General features: G+C 44.2%; 1 protein-coding gene across 1 annotated transcript in view; it reads left to right on the forward strand.

Annotated features, from left to right (window-relative positions):
* LOC138821883 (endogenous retrovirus group K member 21 Env polyprotein-like) overlaps positions 1–25,278 on the forward strand; it is a 55,719-nt gene extending 30,441 nt beyond the window's left edge. The window contains exons 4-5 of the mRNA XM_070014353.1: positions 23,806–23,910; positions 25,239–25,278. Of these exons, the coding sequence (XP_069870454.1) occupies positions 23,806–23,910; positions 25,239–25,278 (145 nt within the window). The remainder of the gene's footprint in view (positions 1–23,805; positions 23,911–25,238) is intronic.
* The last annotated feature ends 912 nt before the right edge of the window (positions 25,279–26,190 follow it).

A 26,190-nucleotide genomic window follows, 5' to 3' on the forward strand; every position in this document is an offset into this window, starting at 1 on the left:
TATAGCATTTGCCATTAGGTCATTGTGACATCATAGTCACATTATGAATGCCTAATCTGTGATTTCATTGTATTTGAAATGTGGCATGTGGGTGGATATCAGAAACTCATTGTGATATCATAACCTTTGTGACATCAATTTGGCAATGTGACATCACAATGGCAATGTGATGCTACTAAGGCACCATGATATCACAATGGTGATGAACTCAAAATGGGTTTCTGATATCAACCAACATGCCACATTAGATATAGAATCAAATAATATAAAGGGCAAATACAACGTGTCTATGATATCAGAATGACAATATAATGTTACAGTGCTATGATGTCATTGTAGTTTTACATGTCAAAATGAGCTGATGTCGTCATAATGGCAACATGATGTCACAATTATGATGATGTCAGAAAGATTTTTTTGTATTTTAATGGTATGTCTGATGTCAGTTGTCATTAGTTCCCCATGAGGATATGGATACAAAAAATGTTCTGTGATATCATAGAGGCCATGTGTGTTTTCAAAGGTGGTAAGAGGTCATAATAGCTTTTGAAGGCACACTGTGATTCATAATATCACAATGGAAATGAGATGTCCCATTGGGTTTTTGATGAGGTCACAATGGTTTTGTGATGTCACAGTTTATAATATCAGAATAATATATCCAATTTCAATTACTCTTAATTCAATATGAGGATACCAGGTGATAGAAGAAGCTTCAAAGTATGAGGTCATACTATGTGAAAACCCAATGAACAATGATTTCACAATGACAATGTGATATCTCAACATCATGTTATAATAATGTTTTGATGTCACAATTGGTGACACCATACTGATGAGGAGGTCGCAATAGTTTTGAGATGTCCCAAGGAGTTGTTGATGTCACAATGGCATGTGGGACCTCAGTTGTCATACACCATGAGTATATGGATTTGCGAAGGGATTCTGATGTCCCCAAAGTGCATGTAGTCAAAAAGGTAAAGAACTAACAGTTCTGAGATGTCACAAAGTGACACAATTGTTATGATGTCCAGTGGTATAATATCATGATGTTACACTGGATTTTAGATATCTCATATCATATCTGAAATATGAAGTCAAACACAGATTTTCAACTCACAAAGGGCCTAAAATATCACAATGACATATCACAAATGTTGTGAGGACGGAAGTATTTGATGTCACAGTGGGTACGTTCACTTCTTAACCCAGAGCTGGCCAGTAACAGGCCACTGGTGGTGCTGTTGAAGTGGCATGAGTGGAAGTGAGATCTAGGATGACCGACATCTGGATTTATGGCCTGCGGGAAGGAGGGGGGCAAAAGGTGTCTTAAAAAAAAAAAACTCTTAGATATAGGTATGAGTCAAGCGGAAAAGATCAGATAATGTGATGTTAGGAAAATGAACCCTTAAATATGTATTTTAATGTTTTCGTTTCTTTCATGCATGTGTTTCTAACGCATTTATAAGATTATTTCTTTGTTGCTTTGTATGTCCCTCCCCCACAGTGTAACCCCCGCTTTCACTTTATTTGATGTCAGTATAACATGTGGAGGAGATGGGGACAAACAAGTCGTTTAAGGATTCAGGTGGACCTGTTGTAACAAGGAGAATTACAAAATGTCATGTCAAAGCAAGCTTTACAATGTCAGTGTGGGGGGGGGGAGGGGGGTATGATTAGGTGGGGGGAGGGGGGAGGCTGGGAAGGGAGGTGAAGGGTAAACAAAGGAGGAGGCTGGAATGCTTGGTAAGAAATGTATGCATTATCCTGCCAATGTAATTGTAACCCCTCTGTACAGTATGTTCTCAAATAAAATAAAATAAAATTAAAAAAAAAAAAAACTCTTAGAACTGGAACTCTGGGCCTAGGAACTGAGCTTCCTTTGCTCAAATCTAACACTCTACCACTTGAATTACAGCTCATATTTCATTTTTTTAGTAGTTTAGTGGAGATACGATTCTCACGATCTTTTCGTCTGGGTGGGCTTCAAGGTGCCATCTTAAGAGCTCAGCCTCTTAAGTAGTTAGGATTGCTGGTATGAGCCACTGGCACCTGCTAAGGATGTTAGTGTGTGTGTGTGTGTTTACTAAGGCTTGAACACAGAGCCTATGTGGTATCCTTTAGCTTGTTTGCACAACGTTGGTGCTCTACCACTTGAACTACAGTAGCTCTGCTTCCCAGCTTTTTGGTCATTCATTGGTGATAAGACTCTGCCCAGGCTAGCTTTGAATCTTGCTTGATCCTCATGTGTCAGCGTTGAGTAGCTAGGATTATAGGCATGAGCCACTGGCATCCAGCTTCAAGGATGTCTCTTCATACTGTCTTCTGTTCTAACAGCTGTCTACTTTCCCTGGCCTAGATCTCTGATCTATACATCAGCTCCCATCAGCCCTTGACTGTGTGGAGAACATAAAGCTCAAAACTGTCAAGCATCCTATTTCTATGTCTTCAGGGGAGGGTACGTTTCCTCTGAAGCCTGGAGGAGTAGAGGGAGGGGAAGGAAGGTTAGCTGTAGATGGTGCTAAGCTGGGAGAGAGGTACACTGTCTTAGCCAAGAAGGAAAGTGTGGTCAGATGTTAACAGCTCATGCTCTCATATTCTTAGCTCCTCAGGAGGCTGAGATCTAAGGATTGACATTCAGAGGCAGCCCAGCTCACTTTTCTTGTTTTTTTTTTTTGTTTGTTTTGTTTTGTTTTGTATCAGTAGGATCTTTTTTTTTTAATTGTGAAAATACTGTAGAGAAGGGTTACAGTTCCATGGGCAAGATAATGAGTACATTTCTTATCACCAGCTCACTTTTCTAAAGTGTGTGAGACTCTCCTTTTTCAATAACCACCTAAAATTGGAAGAAAAGCTGTGGCTCAAGTGGTAGAGTTGCTAGCCTTGAATGAAAAAAGTGAGGGAAAGAGTCCGGGTCCTGAGTTCAAGCCCTAGTACCAAGATGTGCACATGAACACACAAACACACACACACACACACACACACACACACACACACACACACACACACACACAGAGGAAGGTAATAATGTTGAGCTGAACTAGAACTGTGGGCAGTCTAGAGGCACAGTCATGTGAACTCTCGACACATAAGTTATTTCTCCCTAACTCCTTCTTGAGCTGAGGGGTCTGGGCCATGGTAGTAAGTATCATGGGACCTGTACCTCCATCCATGCATAGGGTACAGAACCAAGGGAAGAACAGGATGGATGCTCGTTTATACTTGGTGCATGATTTCAGATCTTCATCTGCTGCTGAGCATTGGTGAGGAAAGCAGGGCTCTGAGCCGGGGACTCCTGGGATAGCCACTGCTACAAGTAGCAGCCAGCCAGCTGTGGATTCCTGAGCCTACAAGTCTTTCATGAGCCCAAATCAACACCCACCCAAGGTGTGCCTGACAAATTTGCCCCCATGAGTAGGCATTACCTGCTGTGCCATCTTGCAGCCCTTGCCCCTCCTGGCCCAGAAACCTGTTCTGAAATGCTGACTTACTGCTCAGATCCACACTGCACCCATGACAGATGCCATTCTGATGTCATTCTGGCCAATGTCCTCCGTGCCCCAAGGCTAGACCCTTCTCTGAAACTTTGGCCCGCTCTGTAGGCAAAGGCTCCCAAAGAGGCTGCTTTCAAGACTTGTAGGACACCTAGATATTGGGAGACGCTCAGGGGCCCACTGGAAATTACTCTTCCTAGAACCACAGAGTAAGGTTCAAGCAGGCCCGGTGTTGGTCATGGGGCTTGAACTGTGGGCCTGGGCACTGTCCCTTCAGCTCTTCAGCTTACCATTTTAGCCACAGTACCACTTCCAATTTTCTTGTAGTTCATTGGAGATAAGAGTCTCCCGGCCTTTCCTGCCTGGGCTGGCTTTGAACCATAATCCTCAGATCTCAGCCTCCTGAGGAGCTAGGAATATAGGCATGAACCACCATCACCCAACTGATTTGGACTTTCACCACAGTGGACTAGGAACTCCTGAAAGCTTTTCTTTATTTTTTATGTGCCAGTACTGGGACTTGAACTTAGGGTGTGGACTCTGGTCTCTTTAATTTTTGCCTAAAGGCTGGCACTCTACCACTTGAGCCACAGCTCCATTTCTGGCTTTTGGTAGTTCATCGGCAAGAAGAGTCCCTCTAACTTTCCTCCCCTCAGCTGGCTTTGACCCACGACTTCTGATCTCAGTCTTTTTGGTAGCTAGGATTTACAGGGTTTTAGGCACCACTGGCATTGGGCTAGAAGCTTTTCTTAAGCAAGTGTTCTTCCCTGCATTTGCCCTGACTCCTCCATGTAAAGGAGGCCTGAGGGTCCGGAGCTGTGAAAAATAGGCTTCCAGCCACAGGAAATACCTGGGGTCCATGGTGAAAAGCCAAGATAATCTTCCCCCTGGTCCCCATTCTGGGACCTCCACCTTCTGCCCTCCCTGTGACTCAAGTACAAACCTTGACACAGCCTTGAATGTCCTGCCGGACTTGTCTGAAGCCACAGAACCTTCATTCCACCCACACCATCTATTCTACACCACACCTCAGGAAACTGTGCGCATGTTGTACCTTCTGTCTGAGGTTCTCTATCTTGTTCCACATCTTAGAACTCCTGTGGAATTTTGGCACTGGTTATATCACCTCCAGGAGCAAGTCTTTCCTTCCCTTCTCCCTCTTTTTTTAATATTGAGTTGCTAGAGATGGAACTTGTGCAGGCTGACTGACAAATGCTCTAGCTTGGTGTGTGTGTGTGTGTGTGTGTGTGTGTGTGTGTGTGTGTGTGTGTGTGTGTGTGTGTGTGTGTGTATGTATTTTTGCCAGTCCTGGGGTTTGAATTCATGGCCTGGATGCTATCCCTGAGGTTTTGTGCTCAAGGCTAGCACTCTATTACTTGAACCACAGCTCTACTTCTCACTTTTTGGGTGTTTATTTGGAGAAAAGTGTTTCATATAGACTTTCCTGCTTGCAATTGTGATCCTCAGATCTCAGCCTCCTGAGTAGCTAAGATTACAGGGGTGAGCCACCAGCAACTGTCCACTACTCTACCTCTTACCTCTAATCTTGGCCCTCCTATGAGTACCAGAAGAATATGTCTCACCAAGCTCAGTTTTTGCCAGTCTTGGGGCTTGAACTCAGAGTCTGGGCATGTTCTTGAGTTTCTTTTGGTCAAGGCTAGTACTCTTATCACTTAAGCCACAGTGCCACTTTTGGCTTTTTCTGTTCTGTGATACTGAGGAATCGAACCCAGGGCTTCATGTGTGCTAGGTAAACACTCTACCACTAAGCCACATTCACAGCCCAAGGCTCACTTCTGACAGGAACTATGAGGGTGGGATTTATTGACTTACCTCTTTTTGGTGCAAAAATCGCTGGCTATTTCATATCTTTGCAAAGATTTGTGAACAGCCTGTGACTCAGCAATGAGGAATGGTGAATGAGGGATAGCCACCAGGCCCCAGGGGAGTAGGCTAACATATCCTACAGAGGGATAGCGAATATGGAGCCAGAAACTTTGACAACTCCTACAGCCTAGGAACTGTGGTCTCCCTGGAGGCAGTGGTGGGCTGCTAGGTGTCCCAATGGGATATCTCAGCCAGGACGTAATTCACCTGTTGCACAGCCCATGCAAAACCGGCAGGCTTCAGTTATTAAATGGCAGAGAAGGATGCTTTGTTCAACCTGCTGGCTCAGACTTAGGACTCTCTGAGGACTTGCCCAGGTTGGGGGTATGGACATGGGCAACCTGCTGAATGCCCATCATCCATACATCATCCATCCATACACAGAAACATGGAGTTATTGCCTCCTTTTTTTGGGGGGGGGTGAGGCAGGTCAAGGGTTGTACTATGAGCCTAGGCCCTGTTCCTGAGCTCCTTTTGCTCTTGAGTCACAGCCCCACTCATAGGCTTTTTTTCTCCCTATGATCTCTTAGAAAGAAGATTGTTTTGGACTTTCCTGCCTCAGATGAATTCAAATTGGCATTCTCTACATCTTAGCCTCCAGAAGAGTTAGGGTTATAGGTAGGAGCCACTGACTCCTGGCTTTCTTTTCTTCTTGTTGTTCTTTTTTTTACTCATGACAATCTGAAATCTTCACGGTGTCATTCAATGGTTTGCATTCAAAGTTATCTACCCAGGCCTGGGTTTCGAATGCTATGACTACCACCCACAAATGGAGGGAGATCCTGATGAACTAATTTCTGTTCATGTGAATGCTAATGGAATGTTATAAAAGTAATAATTTAATTTGCAGTTAATTCATGATTCTATTTTAGAATGCCACACAAAAATTAATGGATTTATATCTTCCATTCTAGCACCATGGTATGATTAAGGATATTGCCTATATTTGTAATTAATGCTTTTATTAGTACTCAACCATGATACCTCATGAAATGGAGTCATAATTTAGTAACTAATAATTACTAATAACATATATATAATTTAATAATATTCTCACATTCTCCCTTTGTATGTGTGTATATATAAATATATACATATATGCCGATATATATGTATGTATATATCATATATATATATATATATATATATATATATATATATATATAATATCAATCTACACATCTATCTATCGGGCACTACTATAGCTTGATTACAGGTCCTCAGAATTTCCTGGATGCTCAGTTTGCCGGAGGCTGGTGTGCTAAGACTGTACCCCGTTTATGGATTGGGCATTGTAGGCTGAGTTGAAATTCCAGCATGGCCAAATATTTATTTGTGGAGTAAGAAGCCAATCTTACACTTTTTTTCATTCTCTGTGAAAGTCCTGGGTCTCAATACTATGTATAATCCATATGCAAATATATCCTATGAGATATGATATAATAAAGGAAATGTTATATGTGTAATAATACTAAATAAGTAAGGGTAATAAATGTCATATGCAGTAGGACCCATGTATGTAAATAGATCTCATATATATGAATATTATTTTTTCCAGTTCTGGGGCTTCAATTCAGGCCCTGGGAACTGGTTTGAATTTCTTTTCTTCTTTTCTTTTCTTTTTTCTTTTTTGCCAGTCATGGTGCCTGAAATCTGGGCGTGGGCACTGTCCCTCAGCTCTTCAGTTCAAGGTGAGCACTCTACCACTTGAGCTACAGTGCCACTTCCAGCTTTTTCTGCTTATGTGGTGCTGAGTTATTGAACCAAGAGCCTCATGCATGCAAGGCAAGCACTCTACCACTGAGCCACCTTTTCACCCCCATGAATTTCTTGTCTTCAAGGACGGTGAGCTTCCATTTTCACACACAGTGTCACAGAGTTACCCAGACCCTGAGTTCAAATCCCAGGACTGCTAGAAAAATGGTGCAATTTCCTAGCCAGGGTCTTCCTGTTATTATTACTTGTTTTTTGGCCTACCACAGGGCTTGAACTCAGGTCTTCGCATCTCTGCCACAGCTGATCATTGGATCCTACGACCCTACTTCAAATTTCAGAGCTGGCAAAAAAAAAATAAAAAAGAGAAGGATAAAACTGAGAAGTTCAAGAAGGTGGTTTTACGTTTTTTTTTTTTTTCTTTGTATTGTGACCATCCTGGGTCTAAATGACAAGACCCAGAATGTGTACATGACACTGCATTGCTAATGTTTGGTGGGCTATTAGGGAAGCCATAGCTGAAACAAGCAACTTAGACCTGGAGGTCCAATCTTGGAACTGCCACTAATGAATGGTGGGTGGTTCTAAGAAATTCATTCTGATATACATCCGTACAAATGGAATGTTATAAAAGTAACATTTAAATTAGTAGTTAGTATATGATTATATTCTAAAATTATACACAATTATTCTACATTGACTAATTTTCAATACTTTATTATGTATTCAATCATGATACTTAAAAAGGAAGGAATAATTTAATTGCCAATAATTGGTATTAATATCATATATGCAGTTTCATAATATACAGACATCTCTTTTGTTTTATACATATACATCTATCTATCTATCTATATCTATCTATCCTGGGTTCCATTCCTCACTACCACTTGCACAGAAAAGTCCTGAAGTCATGCTGTTGCTCAAGCAGTCCAGTACTAGCTTTGAGCATAAAAGTTTAGGGACTGTGTCTAGACACTTACTCAAGATGCAGAACTGTCACCAAAACAAAATGATAGAAGGTTCTGACTGCAAAGATATAAGAATAGGACTGCAAATACATCATCGTAAGGGAAGCTAGGAGACTGGTGCTGAGAGCTGCCATCTAACCTGATGTAGCCAGAGGTAAACTGCTGCAACCCAGCTACACGGATCCGGATGCTTGGGGCTTCCTCAGCCCTGTCATCCAAGATACTGGGGAGCTGAGATCAGACACTGGTGGTTTTAAAATCCAGCCCTGACAGGGTATACAGCTATGTCATTGGTTTTATATGAGGAATGGTGTACTGAGTACATTCTTGCATCTGGTCCTTGTAAGAGCTCCCCAGATTATTGGGCAGATGAGAACCTTGAGGCTCAGATATGTCCCCATGTCAGGGCCAAAATGATGTATGTACTGAACTCTAGTGAATTTTCTCCTACAGACAATTGTTTTGGTTTATTTTTCTTGGTCATGAACCTTGAACTCAGGGCCTAGCCACTGACCCTTCCCTGTTGGGATCATGGCTAGCTCCCTACCAATGGGACCCAAGGACACCTGTACAAAATGTTACAGTCTAGGCATCTGTGGCTGATATCTGTCATCCTGACTACTTTGACACATTTTTTTTTCTCTGTAAAAATCCTGGATCTCAGTATGAAGTATAATCCATATGCAAATATATGCATGTGATAAGATGTAATAAATGAAATAAATGTTATATATGTAATAATACTAAATAAAATAAATAATGAATAAATAAGGGTAATAAATGTCATATGGAGTAAGCCCATGTATGTAAAAAGATCACATATATGAATATCAATTTTTCCAGTGCTGGCGCTTAAATTCAGGCCTGGAAACTGAAATTCTTGTCTTCAACAACATTGAGCTTCCCCTCCCCCACAGTGTCACAGTGTTACCCAGACCCTGAGTTCAAATCCCAGGCCTGCCAGAAAAATGGAGCAAATTCCAAGTCACAGCCTTGGGCCTTGTCCAGGCCGGGGCTTGAACTCATATTGTGGCAATTCTGCTTCAGCTTTGATCACCCTAGGATGTGGTGCAGCCAATGGACCCACAGCCCATCCTGAGATCCTAGGTCCCGAGTTCAAATCTTGGGACTGATAAAAGAAAAAGGAGAAGGGCAGGGAAGGTGGCTCAGTAGTAGAGTGCTTGCCTTAGATGTAGCAAGCTTCCGAAAACCTACGGAGGCACCGTTGCCAATAATGAATCATTGACTTAGGTTCAGCTCCCTAGTTGTTGTCTGCCTGAAGGAATCTTGAATTAATTGTAGCAGTTTGTTTTAACACTGGAACACAGTCTAACAAAGACAGGATAAGTGCAGGGAACTTGGCCTGCCCCGGGAGGTGGCACAAATGAAGGTTTCCTGTCAAAACAGAGCATTGGGGAGAGAGATATCTTGGGGTACAAAGAGGCCTTTTTCTCCTGGTCTTCAGGGCCAGCCTACACTCATCATCACTAGTTGGCCCAGAAAGAGTTGTTTGTTACAGAGCTGTATAGGAGTGAGGCTTTTTGTCTGCCTGTTCCAACAAAGCAGCAGACTTCCTCCAGCAACCTGGGGTGTGGAGAAACCCTCAGGCTACACTGGGAACAGGGAGGGGAGCCCTGGAACATGCACTGTCTTGAAAGCACCCTCTGTACTATGAAATCATTCTATTCAAAGCAAATTTCCTAGCTGGGTGCCTTTCTTCATAGCGACTCTGGATGTTCACTGATAGAAATACATTCACACATACACAGACACATGGAGTTACTGGCTCTATTTTTTTTTTTGGTACAATTCCTGAGGCTTGAACTGTGAGCTTAGACATTGTCCCTGAGCTCATATTGCACAAGGAAGTGCTTTATTGTGCCTTAAACCATGATACATCATTAATGAAGGCATAATTTAATACCTAATAATTATTAGTAATATATTACGTGTAATTTAATGATATATAGACATCTCACATTCTATAAATATATTTATATATTTAAACATGCATTGGAATATACATATACATCTCTCTCTCACTCTATGCATATATATGTATTTGCAGCAATTAGGCATCTATCTATTTATATATTCGCCAATTCTGGAGGTTAAACTTAGGTCCTGGGAACTCCCTGGCAATGTATTTGTTTGAGATTGCTGTGCTTTCATTGATCCCTTGACGAATTGGGCATTCTATGCCCTGAGTTCAAATCCCAGCAGTTCCAAAGACAATAGGTGGATTAAGCAGCCAATGTTGACCTCTTCTGCTGTCTGTGAAAATATTGTTTCCTAGGTACAATATGTAATACCTACGCAAATACATATATATGATGTAAATTATAAATGTATATAAATATTATTTTGCCAGTCCTAGGGCTAGAATTCATGCCCTGGGAAATGCTCTTGACTTTCTTTTATTCCAGGAGGGTGAGCATCCACTTTCCCACAGCAAAATAGAGTTTCCCAGGCCTTGATTTCAAATCCTTGGTATGGCATATAAAATGTCCCAAATTCCAAGCCAGAACCTTAATTTTTTTGAGGGGGGGGCAGGCACAGGGCTTGAACTCAGGTCTTCACAAGTCTGCCTCAGCCTTGATTACCCTAGGCTGGGGTGCAACTTTTACACCCACAGATGATCCAGGGATTCTAGGACCCAATTTCAACTCCCAGCACTGGCAAACAAACAAACAAACGAACAAACCAAAATGGAAGAGGAAAAACCAGAAAGTTTTACACAACAGTTTTACCTTTGTTTCTATTGCACAGTGACCATCCTGGGTCTCACTGATTTGGCTTGAAAATTGTACATGACTTTGCATGGCTGAGGCTGGTGGGCTGTCAGTGAAGCCTGAGGTTAACCCAGACACCTGCGCCCTGAGTTCGATCCTGGGACTCCCACATACACATGGCTGAAGGTCCTAGGAAACTGATTCCTATCTCTAGGAACACTAATAGAATGTTTGAAATGTACTAATTGAATTACTAATTAACTAGTCTTTCTAATGTAAGATTGTATGCATTAAATATAGGTCATTGATTAATTTAATTAATACTTTATTAAGTCTTCTACTGTGATTAATTAATGGAGGAATAATTTTAGACCAATAATTAGTAGCCATAGAATATACAAAAGTAAGATATAGACATCACTCTTTATATAGAGTTATACACTAGAATCTACATAAATGTCTACCTGTCTCTCTCTGTATACGTTCATAGATGCATATGCATATGCAAATACACACACACTGCATTTTACACATCTATGTGTTTATATATTGGCCACTCCTAGTTCCAAATTTGCTAGACAACTTCATTTGCATCAGACTGGTGTGCTAACATTGACCCACTCCCCATTCATGAGGTGGGCTTTCTAGGCCCTGAGTTCAAATCACAGAACTGCCAAAAACTTAAGTAATCCTGGTGGAAGAATCCAAATGTCCCATTTGTCTTCCTTATCAGTGAATGTCCTGGGTCTCACGAATGAGCTATAGTACATTGGCAAATCTATGTCCTATGTAATAAGACGTAAAAAAGGTTATGTGTGTAATCATACTCACTAAAATACATAAGAAATAAATAAAACAAAAAATAAAATGAATGACTAACTGTAATATGCAGTAAACATGTGTATGTAAATATGAATCCTATATTTAAAATGCATGAGAATATTATTTTTGCAAGAGCTATGACTTGAATTCAGGCCCTGGGAACAGGCCTGACTTTCTTGTCTACCAGCATGGTGAGCTTCCCCTTCTCCCACAGTGCTGTAGATGTACCTCGGCCCTGAGTTCAAATCCCAGGACTGGCAGAAAAATATGGCATGAATAACAAACCTGAAGTAGAGGGCAGGGAATGTGCCTTAGGGATAGAGTGCTTTGCATCTATGAAACCCTGGACTTGACTTCTCAGGAACACATCACTAGAAAAAAGCCTAAAGTGGCTGTGTGGCTCAAGAGGGAGAGGGCTATTATTGTACAAGAGAAATTAGGTACAATGCTCAGGTCCTGAGTTCAAACTCCAGGACTGGTGTATGTGTGCACACGCATGCACACACACACACACACACACACACACACACACACACACACACACACACACACACAGATACACTCACACACCAGAAGTAAAGCTGTGACACAAAATGGTAAAGCACTGGGCTCCTGCGCTGAGCTCATGGTCAGCACCCAGGCCCTGTGTTCAACCCCAAAACCTTGTCACCCAGGGCTCAACTAGGAGAGGTCAAAGGTTTCAAAACCTAAAGTGCTTCAGCAGTCCTAGATGACAGGAAACAAGATCAGACATGTGCTTGGATTTCCAAAGCTTCCGGAAACCTAGCAGAGGCATCATAGGCCCATCATCACCCTCAATGAAACATTTCTTGAAGTTAAGTGCCCTAGTTGTCTGCCAGAAGGACTCCCGAATTATATTGAGCACTGTATCTGAACACCAGAATGTAGTCTCACAAAGGCAGGATAAGTGCTGGGAACTTGGCCTGCCACAGGAGGTGGCCCAAATGAAGGCTGCCTGTCAACCCGGAGCACTGGGGAGAGAGATAGCTTGGGGTACAAAGAGGCCTTTTTGTCCTGACCTTCACAGCCCATCCACACTCATCCTCACTAATTGGCCCAGATGGAGTTGTTTGTTACACAGCTGTACAGGACTGAGGCCTTTTGTCTGCCTGTTCAGACAATGAGATAGACTTCTTCCAGCAGGCCTGGGAGGCAGAGAAACCCTCAGGCTGCATTGGGAACTATGAGGGGAGCCCAGGAACATGCACTGTCATGAAAGCAGTCTCTGTGTTATGAAATCATTTTTTTGAAAACAAATTTTCTAGCTTGGTGCCTTTCATCATAGCTAATCTGGAGCTTCACTTATAGGAATACATCCACACATGCACAATACATGGAAGTAGGTCCTGGGGTTGAACTATGAGCATAGGCGTTGTCCCTGAGTTACTTTTGCTCAAGTGTAGTGCATTAACCTGGAGCCACAGCCCCACTTCTGTGTTTTCTGTGATCTCTTAGAAATAACAGTGTCATGGACTTTCCTATGCTGGCTGGATTCAAACTCAGATTCTCTACATCTCAGCCTCCTGAGGAGCTGGGGTTACAGTCAGCAGCCACTGGCACCTGCCTTTCTTTTCTTCTTCATTTTTTAATCTGGACAATCTGACTACTTAACAGCACCATTCCAATGCTTTGAATTTATAAGTCAACTACCCAATGTTCTTTATAGGTGCTTTCTCTGAGAAGGATTTTCTCTCCTCATCTTCTCCTCTGGTCACAGGTTTGAAGCCAAAAGTGAGAAATGAGTGTGACATGATTTTGGCAGCAAATGTCCACAGGACATGCCAGTTCAATCACTTAGCATTGAGCTGCAGTGAATTTACTGTCTCAGGACGAGAGGACCAAAAGCTGGAGCGATCCTCATACTGTCTGAATTGCTCCTTAGGCCTATAAATTTATCTAATACTATGAGTGTTTTGTGTCTCCAACCTGAAGTATCTAGAACACAACTGAAGAATCTTCGTGTTTCCTTTTTTCTCTAGTACCTCTCGAGATTTAGACTAAGGGTTTGTGTGGAACAGTTCCTCAGCCAAATCCCTGAGCAAAGCCACTTAGAGTCTTCTCAGTAGATCTCTGTTCAAAGCCAGCCCGAGCAGGAAAGTCTGCGAAACTCTTATTTCCAATAAACCACCAGAAAACCAGAAGTGACTCAGTGGCCCAGAGGGTAGAGCTCCAGCTTTGAGAAAGAAAGCCGAGCAGGAGATACACGACAGACGAGGCAGGAAAGCCTGGCAGGCGCTTATGTCCAATTAACCCAGGTGGCTTGAAGTGGAGCTGTGGCAGTTGTAGAGTCTCAGACTTTAACAAAACAGCTGAGGAACATATAGGGCCCTGAGTTTAAGCCCTGGGATGTCCACCAAAAAAATTCAAAAAGAGAAGGCCAAGTTTATGTATGAGTGTCCTACCTACTTATATGTGCATATTACCTCTTTGAGTGCAATCAGATGGTATGCAATGCTTCTCCTTTTATGTACAGATTTATTTTTCACATAGGCTTGTTGCACATACTGCATCATTCTCTTCTTTTCATGCCCATGTCTTTTCTCTTCCAGAGTTCCAGGCCTGTGTCCTCATATGATACACACATAAGATCTCAGCATCCTTTATTTCATATTATTATTAAGCCAAGGCAGGAACAGTCACAAATCAGGCAAGGGAAGAGAAGATCAGGGTTTTTGAAATAACTTGTATTCAGAAAATTAAACTTGGGGAATGTAAAGTGGTAGCATACTTATGTAGAAACTACCATTAAGAAAAATATGAGAGGGCTGGGAATGTGGATTAGTGCCTAGCATGCAAGAAGCTCTGGGTTCATTCCTCTGTAGCACATGCACAGAAAAAGCCAGAATTGGTGCTGTGGCTCCAGTAGTAGAGTGCTAGAGACAGTGCGCAGGCCTTGAGTTCAACACAAGTACAAGTAACTTCTCATCACCAAGGAAAACCCAGGAAGCTCTTGAAAATCTGCCCTTTCAGAAGTGGAAGTCAGAGTGTCATAGAATTTCCTGACCTGGCTGGCTTCACCCTGTGATCCTCAGACCTCAGCCTCCTGAGCTAGGGGATGGGCCTTGGCTACTGGGACTTGCTAGGTCAGAACTGTAATAACATTGACAATACAAGTCAACTACTTATGACAAAGGACTTGAGGAGCATATTAAGCCTTTCACCAATGGATCTTTCAGAACTCTAGGACACAAGGTTATAATGCTAGTGTCTGAGAGGCTGGGCATATGGATCAGCTACAGTTGAACCTTGAGCTCTGACTCCAATTCTGGTGTACATCAGCGTTCATTTTCCAGAGAATATTCTCCTAATTAGCAAATTGGAAAAGTACTTTGATTAACCCTCACTTTTTTCCCATAGTGTGTCTCAAACTCAAGCCTGGGCACTGTCGCTGAGCTCTTCATCTCAAGGCGAAACTCTACCACTTGAGCCACAGTGCCACATGGGGCCTTTTGGAGGTTCATTGGTGATAAGAGTCTAACAGGTTTTACTTGCCAGGCTGTTTTTGGACTGTGGTCTTCGGATCTCAGCCTCCTGAGAAGATAGGGTTCTAGGTGTGAGCCACTGGCATCTGGCCTATCATTTTTGCCAGTGCTGGGGCTTGAACTTAGGGCCTTCGTACTGTCTCCATGCTTCTTTTTCTCAAGGCTAGTGCTCTACCACTTGGGCACTCCACAGCTTCTGGCTTTTTCTGAGTATGTGGCACTGAGGATTCAAACCCTGGCATTCATGCATGCTGAGCAAGCTCTCTACCACTAAGCCACATTCCCAGTCCCACCTTTACAATTTTATCCCTCAACTTGCCTATCCTCAAGGAAAGGTTTCTGAGTATAAATCATCTAAAGAAATTCCTATAGGAAGGTATTAAAGATAAACAAGTCAAATCTCATATTTGGGAAAGGCTCTAAACATGTGAAGACTGTGACAAATGCCTTTATTTTAAAGTATTAATGAAAAATGAGTCAATGTCCTAAATTGTTGTGTATAATTCTATAATAGATGTGCAAAATGTAATAAATATTATGTGAAAAATAATATTAATACAATAAACAATTAGTAAATGAATAAAATATAGAAATACAGAAATACAAAATCAATAATAAAAAATCATAGTTTGTATTAAACATAGACATGTAATATGTAACATATATTACACATGTACACACATATTATTTTCCATTATAGGGACTTAATTCAGGCCCTGGGAACTCTACCCTGAATTTCTTTTCCTCAAGGACAGTGAGCTTCCCCTTAACCTACGATACAAAAGAGTTACCCGGATGGTGAGATCAAATCCCAGCAGTGGCAGAAATACTGGCCCCACTTTCAAGACTGTCACTTAATTATTTTAAATGGAAGCAGTGATTTTTATTCAGTTCCGTACTGAAGATTGTAAAAACAGCAGTTTGTATATCTATTCAGACATCCTTCCCTTACCTGCAAAGTGGTTCTCCGATCTATAAATTGTTTCCTTTTTTGTACATTTTTTGTTGAAAAACGTTGTATAGAGGGGTTACAGTTACATGAGCAAAGTAATGAGTACATTTACTATTGAGCATTGCTGCCTCCTCCTTTGTTTTCCCCTTGCCATCCCTTCCCTCCCACCACCACAGCTATCTCCCGAAACCCCAGCTGAGGTCAGTGACTTAATTTTTTCCTTTTGTCTTGGCACAAGATTTGAACTCAAGTAGTAGAAACTCTGCACCTTCCCTCACATTGCTACAGGTTTACCAAGATCCTGAGTTCAAATCCCAGGCTAGGAAAAAAAAAACTGGCAGAAATTCCAAACCAGGGGGATTTTTTTTTGACAACCATGGAGCTTGAACTCAGGTCATGGCAACTATACCTCAGCTCTGATTGCCTAGACTGGGCTGCAGCCTCTCACCCATAGTCTATCCTGGGATTCTAGGCCCAGAGGACTTGCATGAAGAAAAAAAAAAGTAGGACAGCACAGAAAGTGGCGAGCTGCAGAGGACTGGGGATTTTACATTATTTTTTTATTTGCAGGGTGACCGTCCTGAGTCTGAATGACATGGCTGCAAAGTAGAGCTGAACTTCTATTCCTGAAGGCTGGTGGGTCATCAGGGAAGAAATAGGCCAACCTGTCAACATAGGCCCTGGGTTAAAAATCTAAGTCCTGACACCTACCAATGGCAGGACAGCACAAGAGACTCGTTCCTATGCATAGGAATACTGATTGAAAAAGTATTTCGTGAATCAGTCGAGTCTAAAAGTGGGTGTAATAATCCTAGGGTGCTGATTGATTTTAATTGATAGTTTATTAAGCATGAAAAGAATAATATTACTTCAAAGGCAGTATAATAAATACCTAAGAGTTGGTAGGAATGTAGTAGGCATCATTCAGTCAGATAGATGGCTCTGGCACTCTTTACCAATATGTATTAATTGTATACCACCATCTGCCAATCCATGTATCACTGTTTTGGCCAAACCTGGGGCTCCATCTCAGTGCCTTGGAACCACCTCACAGCTTCATTGGCTAGAAGTTGCTGTGTTCACCCTTACCCATTCATGAATTGGGCCTGCTAGGCCCCGAGTTCACATCCCAGCACAGCCAAAAATTTAATCTTGGAGTAAGAAGCTGAGTGTGACACATGTTTTCCTTTCCTGAGAGAGTCCTGGGTGTCAGGCATGATAGTGAACACATCTACAAATCTAGATGCTATGTGATAGGAAGTAAAAAATCGTAATAAATGGTATAAGTGTCATCAGAGTCAATAAAATAAATGGTAAATAAATGAATAAAACAAGAAATGAAATGAATAAACACACCAAACATGATATTGTCTGACTATATGGAAGTATAAATCCTGTCTTTAAAATGTAAATAAAATGTATATAAGGAGTATGTTTTGCAGGACTGAGGCTTGAATTCAGACCTAGGAAAGAGGCCTGACTTTCTTGGCTTCAAGTATGGTGTGATTCCCCTAGCCCAACAGTGCTGCCTATTTATCCAGACTTTGAGTTCAAATCCCAGGCTTGGCAGAAAAAATGGCACGAATTGCAAAACAGGGAGATAAATAATTTTTTTAATTTTTAAAATTGTTTTAATTTTTTAATTGTTTTACTTTTTAATTTTAATTTTTTTGTTTGTTTTTGGCCATGCACGTGGCTTGAACTCAGATTGTGACAGCTCTGTCTCAGCTTCCATCTCACTAGCCTGGGGTGCAGCTTCCAGAACCAAAGCCGATCCTGGAATCCTAAGACCCGATGTATGACAGGAAAACATAATGAAAGTGACACTAAAACAAGCCACCAGCAGCCTGATCGCTGTGAGCAGAGACAATTCCCAGGACCTGTACTGGACTCTGGGAGATTCAGAGACCCAGGATGCCTCAGAGATCCTTTTCTGCAACATGAAAATTGGGGGCCGGATATGGTGGACCATACTGTCTGGCCCTAGGGACTGCCGAGGAGGCCCCTTGAGCCAGGTTTTCTCCTCACAACAACCTTGTTCACAGCTGAGTGGGGAACTGAGTGCCATACAGCTGGTCAGTGGCTGGACAGAGATCTTTGAGAAGATAGGCATCCAAGATGCCCCAGAATACAGTGAGTACATCATGGCTCACGTCCTTGGAACCAAAACAGTTAAGTGCGGTGGCACCAGGAGGGTGGGAAGAGGGAAGAGGGAGAAGAGAACTGTGGAAGAGCTACATCAGGTTTACCCCCACCCAGGATGCTTACCTGAGTTGGATGGGACTTTTCTGTAGTATTGTCATACACAGATGCTCATCTATTTATCTAACAAAACATTACAGTGTATGCCAGTACCTGGGGGGGAGAGAGTGGAGGGTCATACAGGATGAAAGGTTCCAGTGCTGGTTCCACAGCACATGAAGAAATCTTGGTTTGAGCTGGATGCTGGTGCCTGACACCTGTCATCCTAGCTACTTAGGAGGCTGAGATAGGAGGATTGAGGCTTAAGGGCCAGGCAGAAAAGCCTGTAAGACTCTTATCTCCAACTGACTACTAAAAAGAAGTGCCAGAATTGGATGAGTAGCTCAAGCTGTAGTCTGTTGGCCTTGAGTAAAAAGGCTCAGGGACAGCACCCAGGCTCTAAGTTCATGCCCAGGAGTGACACAATGAAAGGAAAGAGAAAGAGAGGAGGGAAGGATAGAGGGAGAAAAGGAGGAAAGGAAGGAAGAAGGGAGCATGCAAGCCTTGGTTTGGAGTCCTTGGATCAAGGGAGCCAACCATTCACAATCTCTGTGGGGACAGTTTCAGAGCCTAAAGTTAGTGTGTAGGACCAAGACACTGACCCATTCATGACATCAGCAACTTCATGACATCCAAATCTGAGTGGTTGCTGACTGAAGAGGGAAAAAGCCTCGGGTGAAGTCCCTAGGACTCAGGGTGGGTCACAGAGTTTCAATCTCCCCTGGCTCACGGAGTTTATTTTCTGGTCAGATAAGAAGAAACTGTCCAAGGGCTAGGGAGGTATAGGGTGAGGGAGTGGGAAGAGGGGGGGTGGCAAGGGATAAGCAGGAAGATGAAGAGGGATGACAATCTCAGATCCATTGTGTCAGGCCATTGGAGCCATGACCTCAACTGACAACCTAGACCATCAGTGAGAGAATCTTCAACCCAGAAACATGGCTATAAAAAGTCCTGGCACTCTGGGTTCACCGTTGACAACCTGGCTGTCATCCACTGTAGGATGCCTGTGCAGTACATCCTTGGGGACTGGCACTTTTGCTGGCTCAATCTGAAGATGACACGCCCAGTGTTCATTCCTCGACCAGAGACAGAGGTAAGCGTGCTACTGGAACAGGACACCCAGGAAATGAGGGCAAGATTCAGACCCGTGTTGCTCCCAGACTTCTTCTGGGGCACTCTAGGGCCCCATGACTGCCATCCTCAGAGGTAGAGGTTGGTCTCTTTGCTGGCTCAGCCTTTAGTCTAGATGGCAGATGTGGGAGACCCCGACTGAAGGTCGAGGCTAGTGGGAAAACAGGAGGCACTAGGCTGGGAGCAGGCTTGTTTCTTAGAGGATACTAACAACCCAGGAACATTCCTGAGATGGATCCGCACTTTTCTCCTTCCCGAGATAGAGGGACCTAGAGCCCTCCAGTCTGCATCCCTTGGCTGAGAAATTCATTCATTCCCATATCCTTTGTTTGGATAACTAGATCTCACCTGACTGCCCACTGTCAAGGCAGGACAGTGAGAGATCTTGAGTCCTTGATGACGTCACGAGATCCTCAGTATGAGATTGTACTTGAATGTCCTGAGTTGGTGCATGGTCAGTCCCATCTCAGCCTGCCATCATCTAGGACATAGAATGTAGAGACTCAGAGCAGGATGGGGTCTATTCTGTGAGTCTTGAGTATTATGTGTGAGCTTTGAGCTCCCGTGTGCTCACCTGCTTCCTTTTCTTGGGTGGCTCTAAGTAGAAAAAGCTTAAAACTAGGGCCTGGGTACCATCCCTTTTTCATGCTCAAAGCTAGCCCTCTACCATTTGAGCCACAGCTACACTTGCAAGGTTTTTGGGTGTTTAATTGGATATAAGAGTTCTGAATGACTTTGATGCCAAGGGTTGCATCCAACTGCAGTCCTCAGAACTCAGTCTCCTGAGGGGATAGGATGACAGGCATAGAAAAGCATCTTTGGCTGGGTGCCAGTGGCTCATGTTTGTCATCCTAAGTACTCAGGAGCTGAATCTTAGGATCATGGGTGAAAGCCAGCTTGGGCAAGAAAGACCCTCAGACTCTTCTCTCCAATAATGCAACAGAAAACTGGAAGTGGTGCTGTGGCTCAAGTAGTAGAGTGCTGGACATGAGCTGAAGAGCTCAGGGATAGCACCCAGGCCCAGAGTTCAAGCCCCACAACCAACAAAAAGAAAGAAAGTAAAACATCTTTGCCTGCAAAGGACGGTGGAGAAGTGTTTGTGTGTATGTGTGTGTGGGGGGTGGTGGTGGTAGACATTTAGCGCCCTGCTCAGTCATCTTTTTAGACGGATTGTCCCAAACTCTTAGTTCACGGCAGCTGATTCTTGACCACAGGTGAAGCTCTGGGTTGGATGTCGACCATCGGACCTCAGTCTCCTCATGGGACAGTTGTGAATAAATAAGGGATTAATACAGAGGGATCTCTGGAGCAGGGCCAGGCACAGAGGGAGCAGGTGTCATATAGAGTTAACAATTTTGTGAGCACATGACAGGGAGTTGCCCGGGAAGGGCTCAGATGGGGTCTGTTATTAATCATGCAACAGGTGTGGGATTATGAAACAAAACATGGCTGTCTTTCATCATTACCCTGTCTCCATGAGGAAGGGATCCTTCATTCTATTCATTTTTCCAGCTGGGGAAAATGAGTAATGGAGAAGCCAGGTGACCTACTCATGACCTCCAGCTAACAAGAATCTTGGCCTGATTTTTCTTCCATGCTTCCTAGAACAGTGGGTGTTATTCAGTCCACTTCTTGTGGTGGGAAGTCCACTTCTTGTCATTTGTGGGGATTGAATTCTGGGCCTGGATACTATGCCTGAGCTCTTCAGAACAAGGCTAGTACTCTACCCCCTGAGATACAGCATCACTTCCGGTTTTCTGTTGGTTCTTTGAGGATAAGAGTCTCACAGACATTCCTCCTGAGCCAGCTATGAACCAAAATCTTCACATCTCAGCCTCCTGTGTAGGTAGGATTAAAGGTCTGAGCCGCCGGCACCTGGCTTAAGTGTAATTCTGGACTTTGGTCTTTCTCTCTCTCTCCCCCGCTCTCTCTCTCTCTCTCTCTCTCTCTCTCTCTCTCTCTCTCTCTCTCTCTCTCTCTCTCTCTCTCTCTTTCTCTCTCTCTGTCTCTCTCTCTGTCTCTCTCTCTCTCTGTCTCTCTCAATCTGTCTGTCTGTCTTCTGTCTTCTGTCTGTCTGTCTGTCTCTCTCTCTCTCTCCCTCTCTCTTTCTCTCTCAGGAATTGGTTGAATGAGTGCTAGAGGAGGTGGCCCAGCATCCCCATGTGCCTGGAACCCAAGGTGGCCCTCTCATTCTGAAGGTGGGCTATGGGACAGGAGCTGTTTTGCTCAGCCTGTTGAACCAGCCCCTTGAGGTAAGCCCCTCTGTGCCCGGGCTAGACCGTGATGGTTATTCATTGTCCATCACATGATTTCTTCCCTACATCCCTCTGCTACACCGTTGAAGAAAAGTGGATGAGGAGGTGTCACCTTGTCCCCCTGCCCAGCATAATCCAGGGCTTCTGACTTCTACCCCCACCTATCTGACAAGACCCTGGCTACAAGACAATAAAAACACTCTGTGTGTACTACCCTTTGCTCGGAAGTGTCATTTTGGTTATGGTGGCGGGGTTCAGAGGAAAGACCCCAGACCTGACACCTCCCGTTGGACATTTGTTCTTGTGACAGAGCCATGTCATTGCTGTGGATAAGGATGAAGCCACCATCAAACTGACCCAGAAAAATGCTCAAAGATAGGTAGGCTGTTGAAGTATCAAACCCACTCATGTCTGCTTCCTACTCCCAACAAGGAGGTGTAGTGTGGGTTGCCCAGCCCTGGGCTTAAGTGATTATAAATGGATGGTGGCAGTCAGGAGCTCATGGCTCCCACCCATCATCCTGGCTCTTTGGGAGGCTGAGGTCTGATGGCTGTGACTCAGAACAGCCCAGGCAGGAAAGTCCAGGAGATTCTTATCTCCCATAAACCACCTCCCTCCCCAAAACTACAGAGAAAAAAGCCAGATTTGGTGCTGTGGCTCAAGTGGTAGAGCCTCAGCCTTAACAAAAGAAGCTAAGGGATAACACCCAGGCCCTAATCCAAGCCCTAGGACTAACACAATCATAAAATAAATGAACACTGTATACCTTCTAACTGACTACCAAGAAAGATGTATTCAGTTTTCTCGATGGTACATTCAGCCAAATGTAAGGGGATAACTTTGATGTTCCCTCAACCCTCTCCTTCTCTCCTTTATCTGTCCAGGCTTAGGTTGCAGGACAGAATTCAAATCATCCCCCTGGATGTGACCTTAGGTACCCTCTCCCATCCACCTCCCTTGGGGTCAAGATCCTGGATGCACTCCCTGCTGGGAGGATGAGGCACCACAGAGCTGAGGGTAGGGACCCCAACACTCACACACATACACACACGCAAACACACAAACATCCCTAAGGCAACCCAGACTAGCCCTTTCCAAAGACACTTTATCTCCTTGGATTAACTGAACTAGGAGAGGAATTTGATCCCCTGTAACTGATTATTTTAACTTAGGCTTGCTAGTTGATAAGAAATGAACGTGAGCCAACAAAAACCAAAAAAACTTTGGTGCTTGTCACCTGGAGTTCAGGCTCATGCCTGTCATCGTGGCTACTTGGGAGGCTGAGATCTGAGGATGACAGTTTGAAGCCAGCCATAAGCTGGAAAGCCCATGAAAATCTACTTTCCATGGAACCACCAAAAAGCCAGAAGTGGAGCTGTCGCTCAAGTGGTAGAGCACCAGCCTTGAGCAATTAAACTCAGAGAGACAGCTCCCAAATCCTCAGTTCAAGCCCACACAAAGAAATGGTCCTGTCTTGTTGCCCACAGATTGCCCAGGCCTCGAGCCCCTCTCATGGAGTATGATACAACACCTGCCCTTGGTGGTGTATCAGGGCCTTCAGAAATCCGGTGGTGGAATCCAGGCCTTCCCCTTTGTGCATTCTCAACCCACACTGGCTGGAAGTCAGAGCTTCACAAGTCTGGCAGCCTGCACAGCAGAGAGGCTCCAGCTATGCCAAGGTGATAAGAAAGGGCTTCTTGGAGACAACATAGCAGAGCATGTTTATTTCCAGACAGGGCTGCTGGTGAGAGACTTGGTATAGATGTGCAAGACTGTCCCAAGACAGGCCTGAGGGATCACAAAAGAACAGCTATCCAGGGCTGGCATTGCGTCTTAGAGGTAGAGGGCTCACCTAGCACACAGGAAAGCATGGGTTCGATTGCTAAGTCCTGCATACACAGAAAAGGCTGGAAGTGGCACTGTGGCTCAGCTGAAAGAGCACACCTCTGGAGACAAAGAAAGTCAGGGACAGTATCGGGGCCCTGAGGTCAGGCCCCAGGGCTGTCACCATAAAGCAGTTCTCCCAGGGACCTTGGTGACAGGTGGATGGCTATGCCCTGAAGCTCTTAGTAGATTCATCCGTGCTTTGTGTCTCTTTTGACAGAGGTGAACTGGACACTCCTGCCCTGTGCACCCCTGACCCAGTTTTCAGCAAGGCTCCCCAGGTCTTCCACCAGGACATGGAGCAGTTGGCCCCGGAAGTCCTCAGGTATCGCTTTGGTGGGGCATGGGGACATAGGGCAGGCCCCAGAACTTCTAGTGGGTCTGATCTGCCCTGGAAGACCAGGCAATCCGGGGGAGGCAGATGGGAGCTTAGAGGGGATTAGTGATGTGGAGTGGGCCCTTTAATCCCCATGGCCACACCCAGATTCTAGCCTCCCTTTGCTGTCTCTGAGGGAGGTAGAGGGGTGTCTAGGTGGTATCTTCTAGAGGAGGACTAGGTGGAAATTCTGAAGGACTAGACACCTTAAGCCATGAGCCGCTGGCTCATACCTGTCATCCCACATCTGTCATCCTGGCCACTCGGGAGTCTGAAATGCAGTGGATCTCATTTCCCAGCCCTGGCAAGAAAGTCCCTCCAGCGCCTCATCTCCAATCTCCAACTGGAAGTGGCACTGTGGCTCAAGTGGCAGAACACTGGCCTTTAGGAAAATTAGACATCAGTTACAGTACCCAAGCCCTGAGTTCAAGGCTTTCAACCAAAAAAAACAAAAACAAAAACAAAAACAAAAAACCAAACAAGAAATAAAGATACCCCTTCCTTGCTTGCAAGAGATAGTGAAGTATTGGGGTGGTTGAGGTTGTGAGACCAGATGCTGGCCTCACAGTAGAGACATTTCTAATAACTCCCCAGGTTTACCCCTGTGTGAAGCCATAGCAGGGTGGGTGGTGTCTTACCAAGATCTCCAGAGGTCGTGGCCTGTGGCAGGCAGGGAGTGGGTGAATGGGAGCAGGGGTGGGATGGTAGTGTCAATTATATGCTCTCCATTCATGGAAGAAGTTTTTGGATGCTGGTGACCAATTCTGAAGTGTAGGGTTACATTTGGTTTGTGTCTTGATGAGTTGGGTTTTCCCTTGGTATAAGAAGGTGGCTGCTGAGGAGGCTACAATGCTTGATAAGAAATGTACTCCTTATCTTGCCCATGTAATTGTAACCCCTCTTCATAGTATTTTCACAATAAAAAAAGAAAGAAAGAAAAGAGCTGAAAAAAAAAAGAAGTTGGGTGTAGCCAGGCGCTGCCAGTGGCTCATAACTGTCATCCTAGTTACTCAGGAGGCTGAGATCTGAGGATCACGGTTCAAAGCCAGCTTGGTCAGGAAAGTCTGTGAGACTTTATCCCCTATGAACTACCAGAAAATTGGATGTGGTGCTGTGGCACCAGTAGTAGAGCGCACACCTTCATCTGAAGAGCTGAGGGCCTTCTGGCAGGCCCAAAGTTCAAACCCCATAACCTACAACCAAACAAAAGGTAGCTGAATTTTCTGCATAACAATGTGTACAGTAGAAATGCCATGATGTGTTGTGAACCATTGCAGACATGTGAGAGGCTCTGACTTTTGTCTGCAGTTGGTCTGATGATGATAGTGACATCATCTCTGTGGTGGAATATTCAGGGTGCTCAGGGACTGCTGAGGCTTTGGGCTACCACTGTGTGTGTCTGTGTGTTCATGTGTCTTTTGTCTGTGTGTGTCTTTGTCTGTGTGTTTGGATGTAGAAGACCTGGGCCTTGAACTCAGGGACTAGGTGAAGTTCCTATGCTTCTGTGCTCAAAGCTAGTGCTCTAACACTTGAGCTGCAGCTCCATTTCTGGCTATTTGGTGGTTCATTGGAGATAAGAGCATCACAGACATTTCTGTGCTGGCTGGCTTTGACCTCAGCCTTCTGAATAGCTAGGATGACAGGTGTGAGACACCAGTGCCATATTTGTGTGTGTGTGTGTGTGTGTGTGTGTGTGTGTGTGTGTGTGTGTGTGTGTGTGTGTGTATGTGTGTGTGTGTGTCCATCATCTTTCTCTGTCCCCTTCCTGGGTGCCTGTCTGCCTCTTTCTGACCTCGGATGGTGCCCCTCCTCCACACCGACTTTGTCTTTATCCTCTTATCAGGGTCTACAATGAATCCTAAATTGCCAGAGACCTGAGTTCAAGCTTTCCTTTGGGGCCCAAGTCCAGCTGTCCAAATCTTTGGCCTCCTGCAAGGGATTCTGGGTCAACCGGGCTAGCTGCAATAAAGTCTTGCCTGTCTATGGGTGGGGAACTCAGACATGGGATGTCCTGCCCTTTTCCTCAGCTAGACCCCTGGTTGCATGTCCCTCTCAGCAGGCTGGCAGTGGAGTGGAGGAAGGACGTTTCAGTTTCTTCCAACCTGTTCTTCAAACCTGGTTTGATATAATGGTTCAACAGCGTATCTTTTCGATTTCTATTCCCAGCAGCAACATGCAAGGCGGACAAGAGGCCTTTAGTTTGGGAATTGGTATCTGCCACTCTGGTAT

Source organism: Dipodomys merriami, unplaced genomic scaffold, assembly GCF_024711535.1.
Source record: "Dipodomys merriami isolate MVZ:Mamm:240054 unplaced genomic scaffold, mDipMer1.0.p SCAF_95, whole genome shotgun sequence".
NCBI lineage: Eukaryota > Metazoa > Chordata > Mammalia > Rodentia > Heteromyidae > Dipodomys > Dipodomys merriami.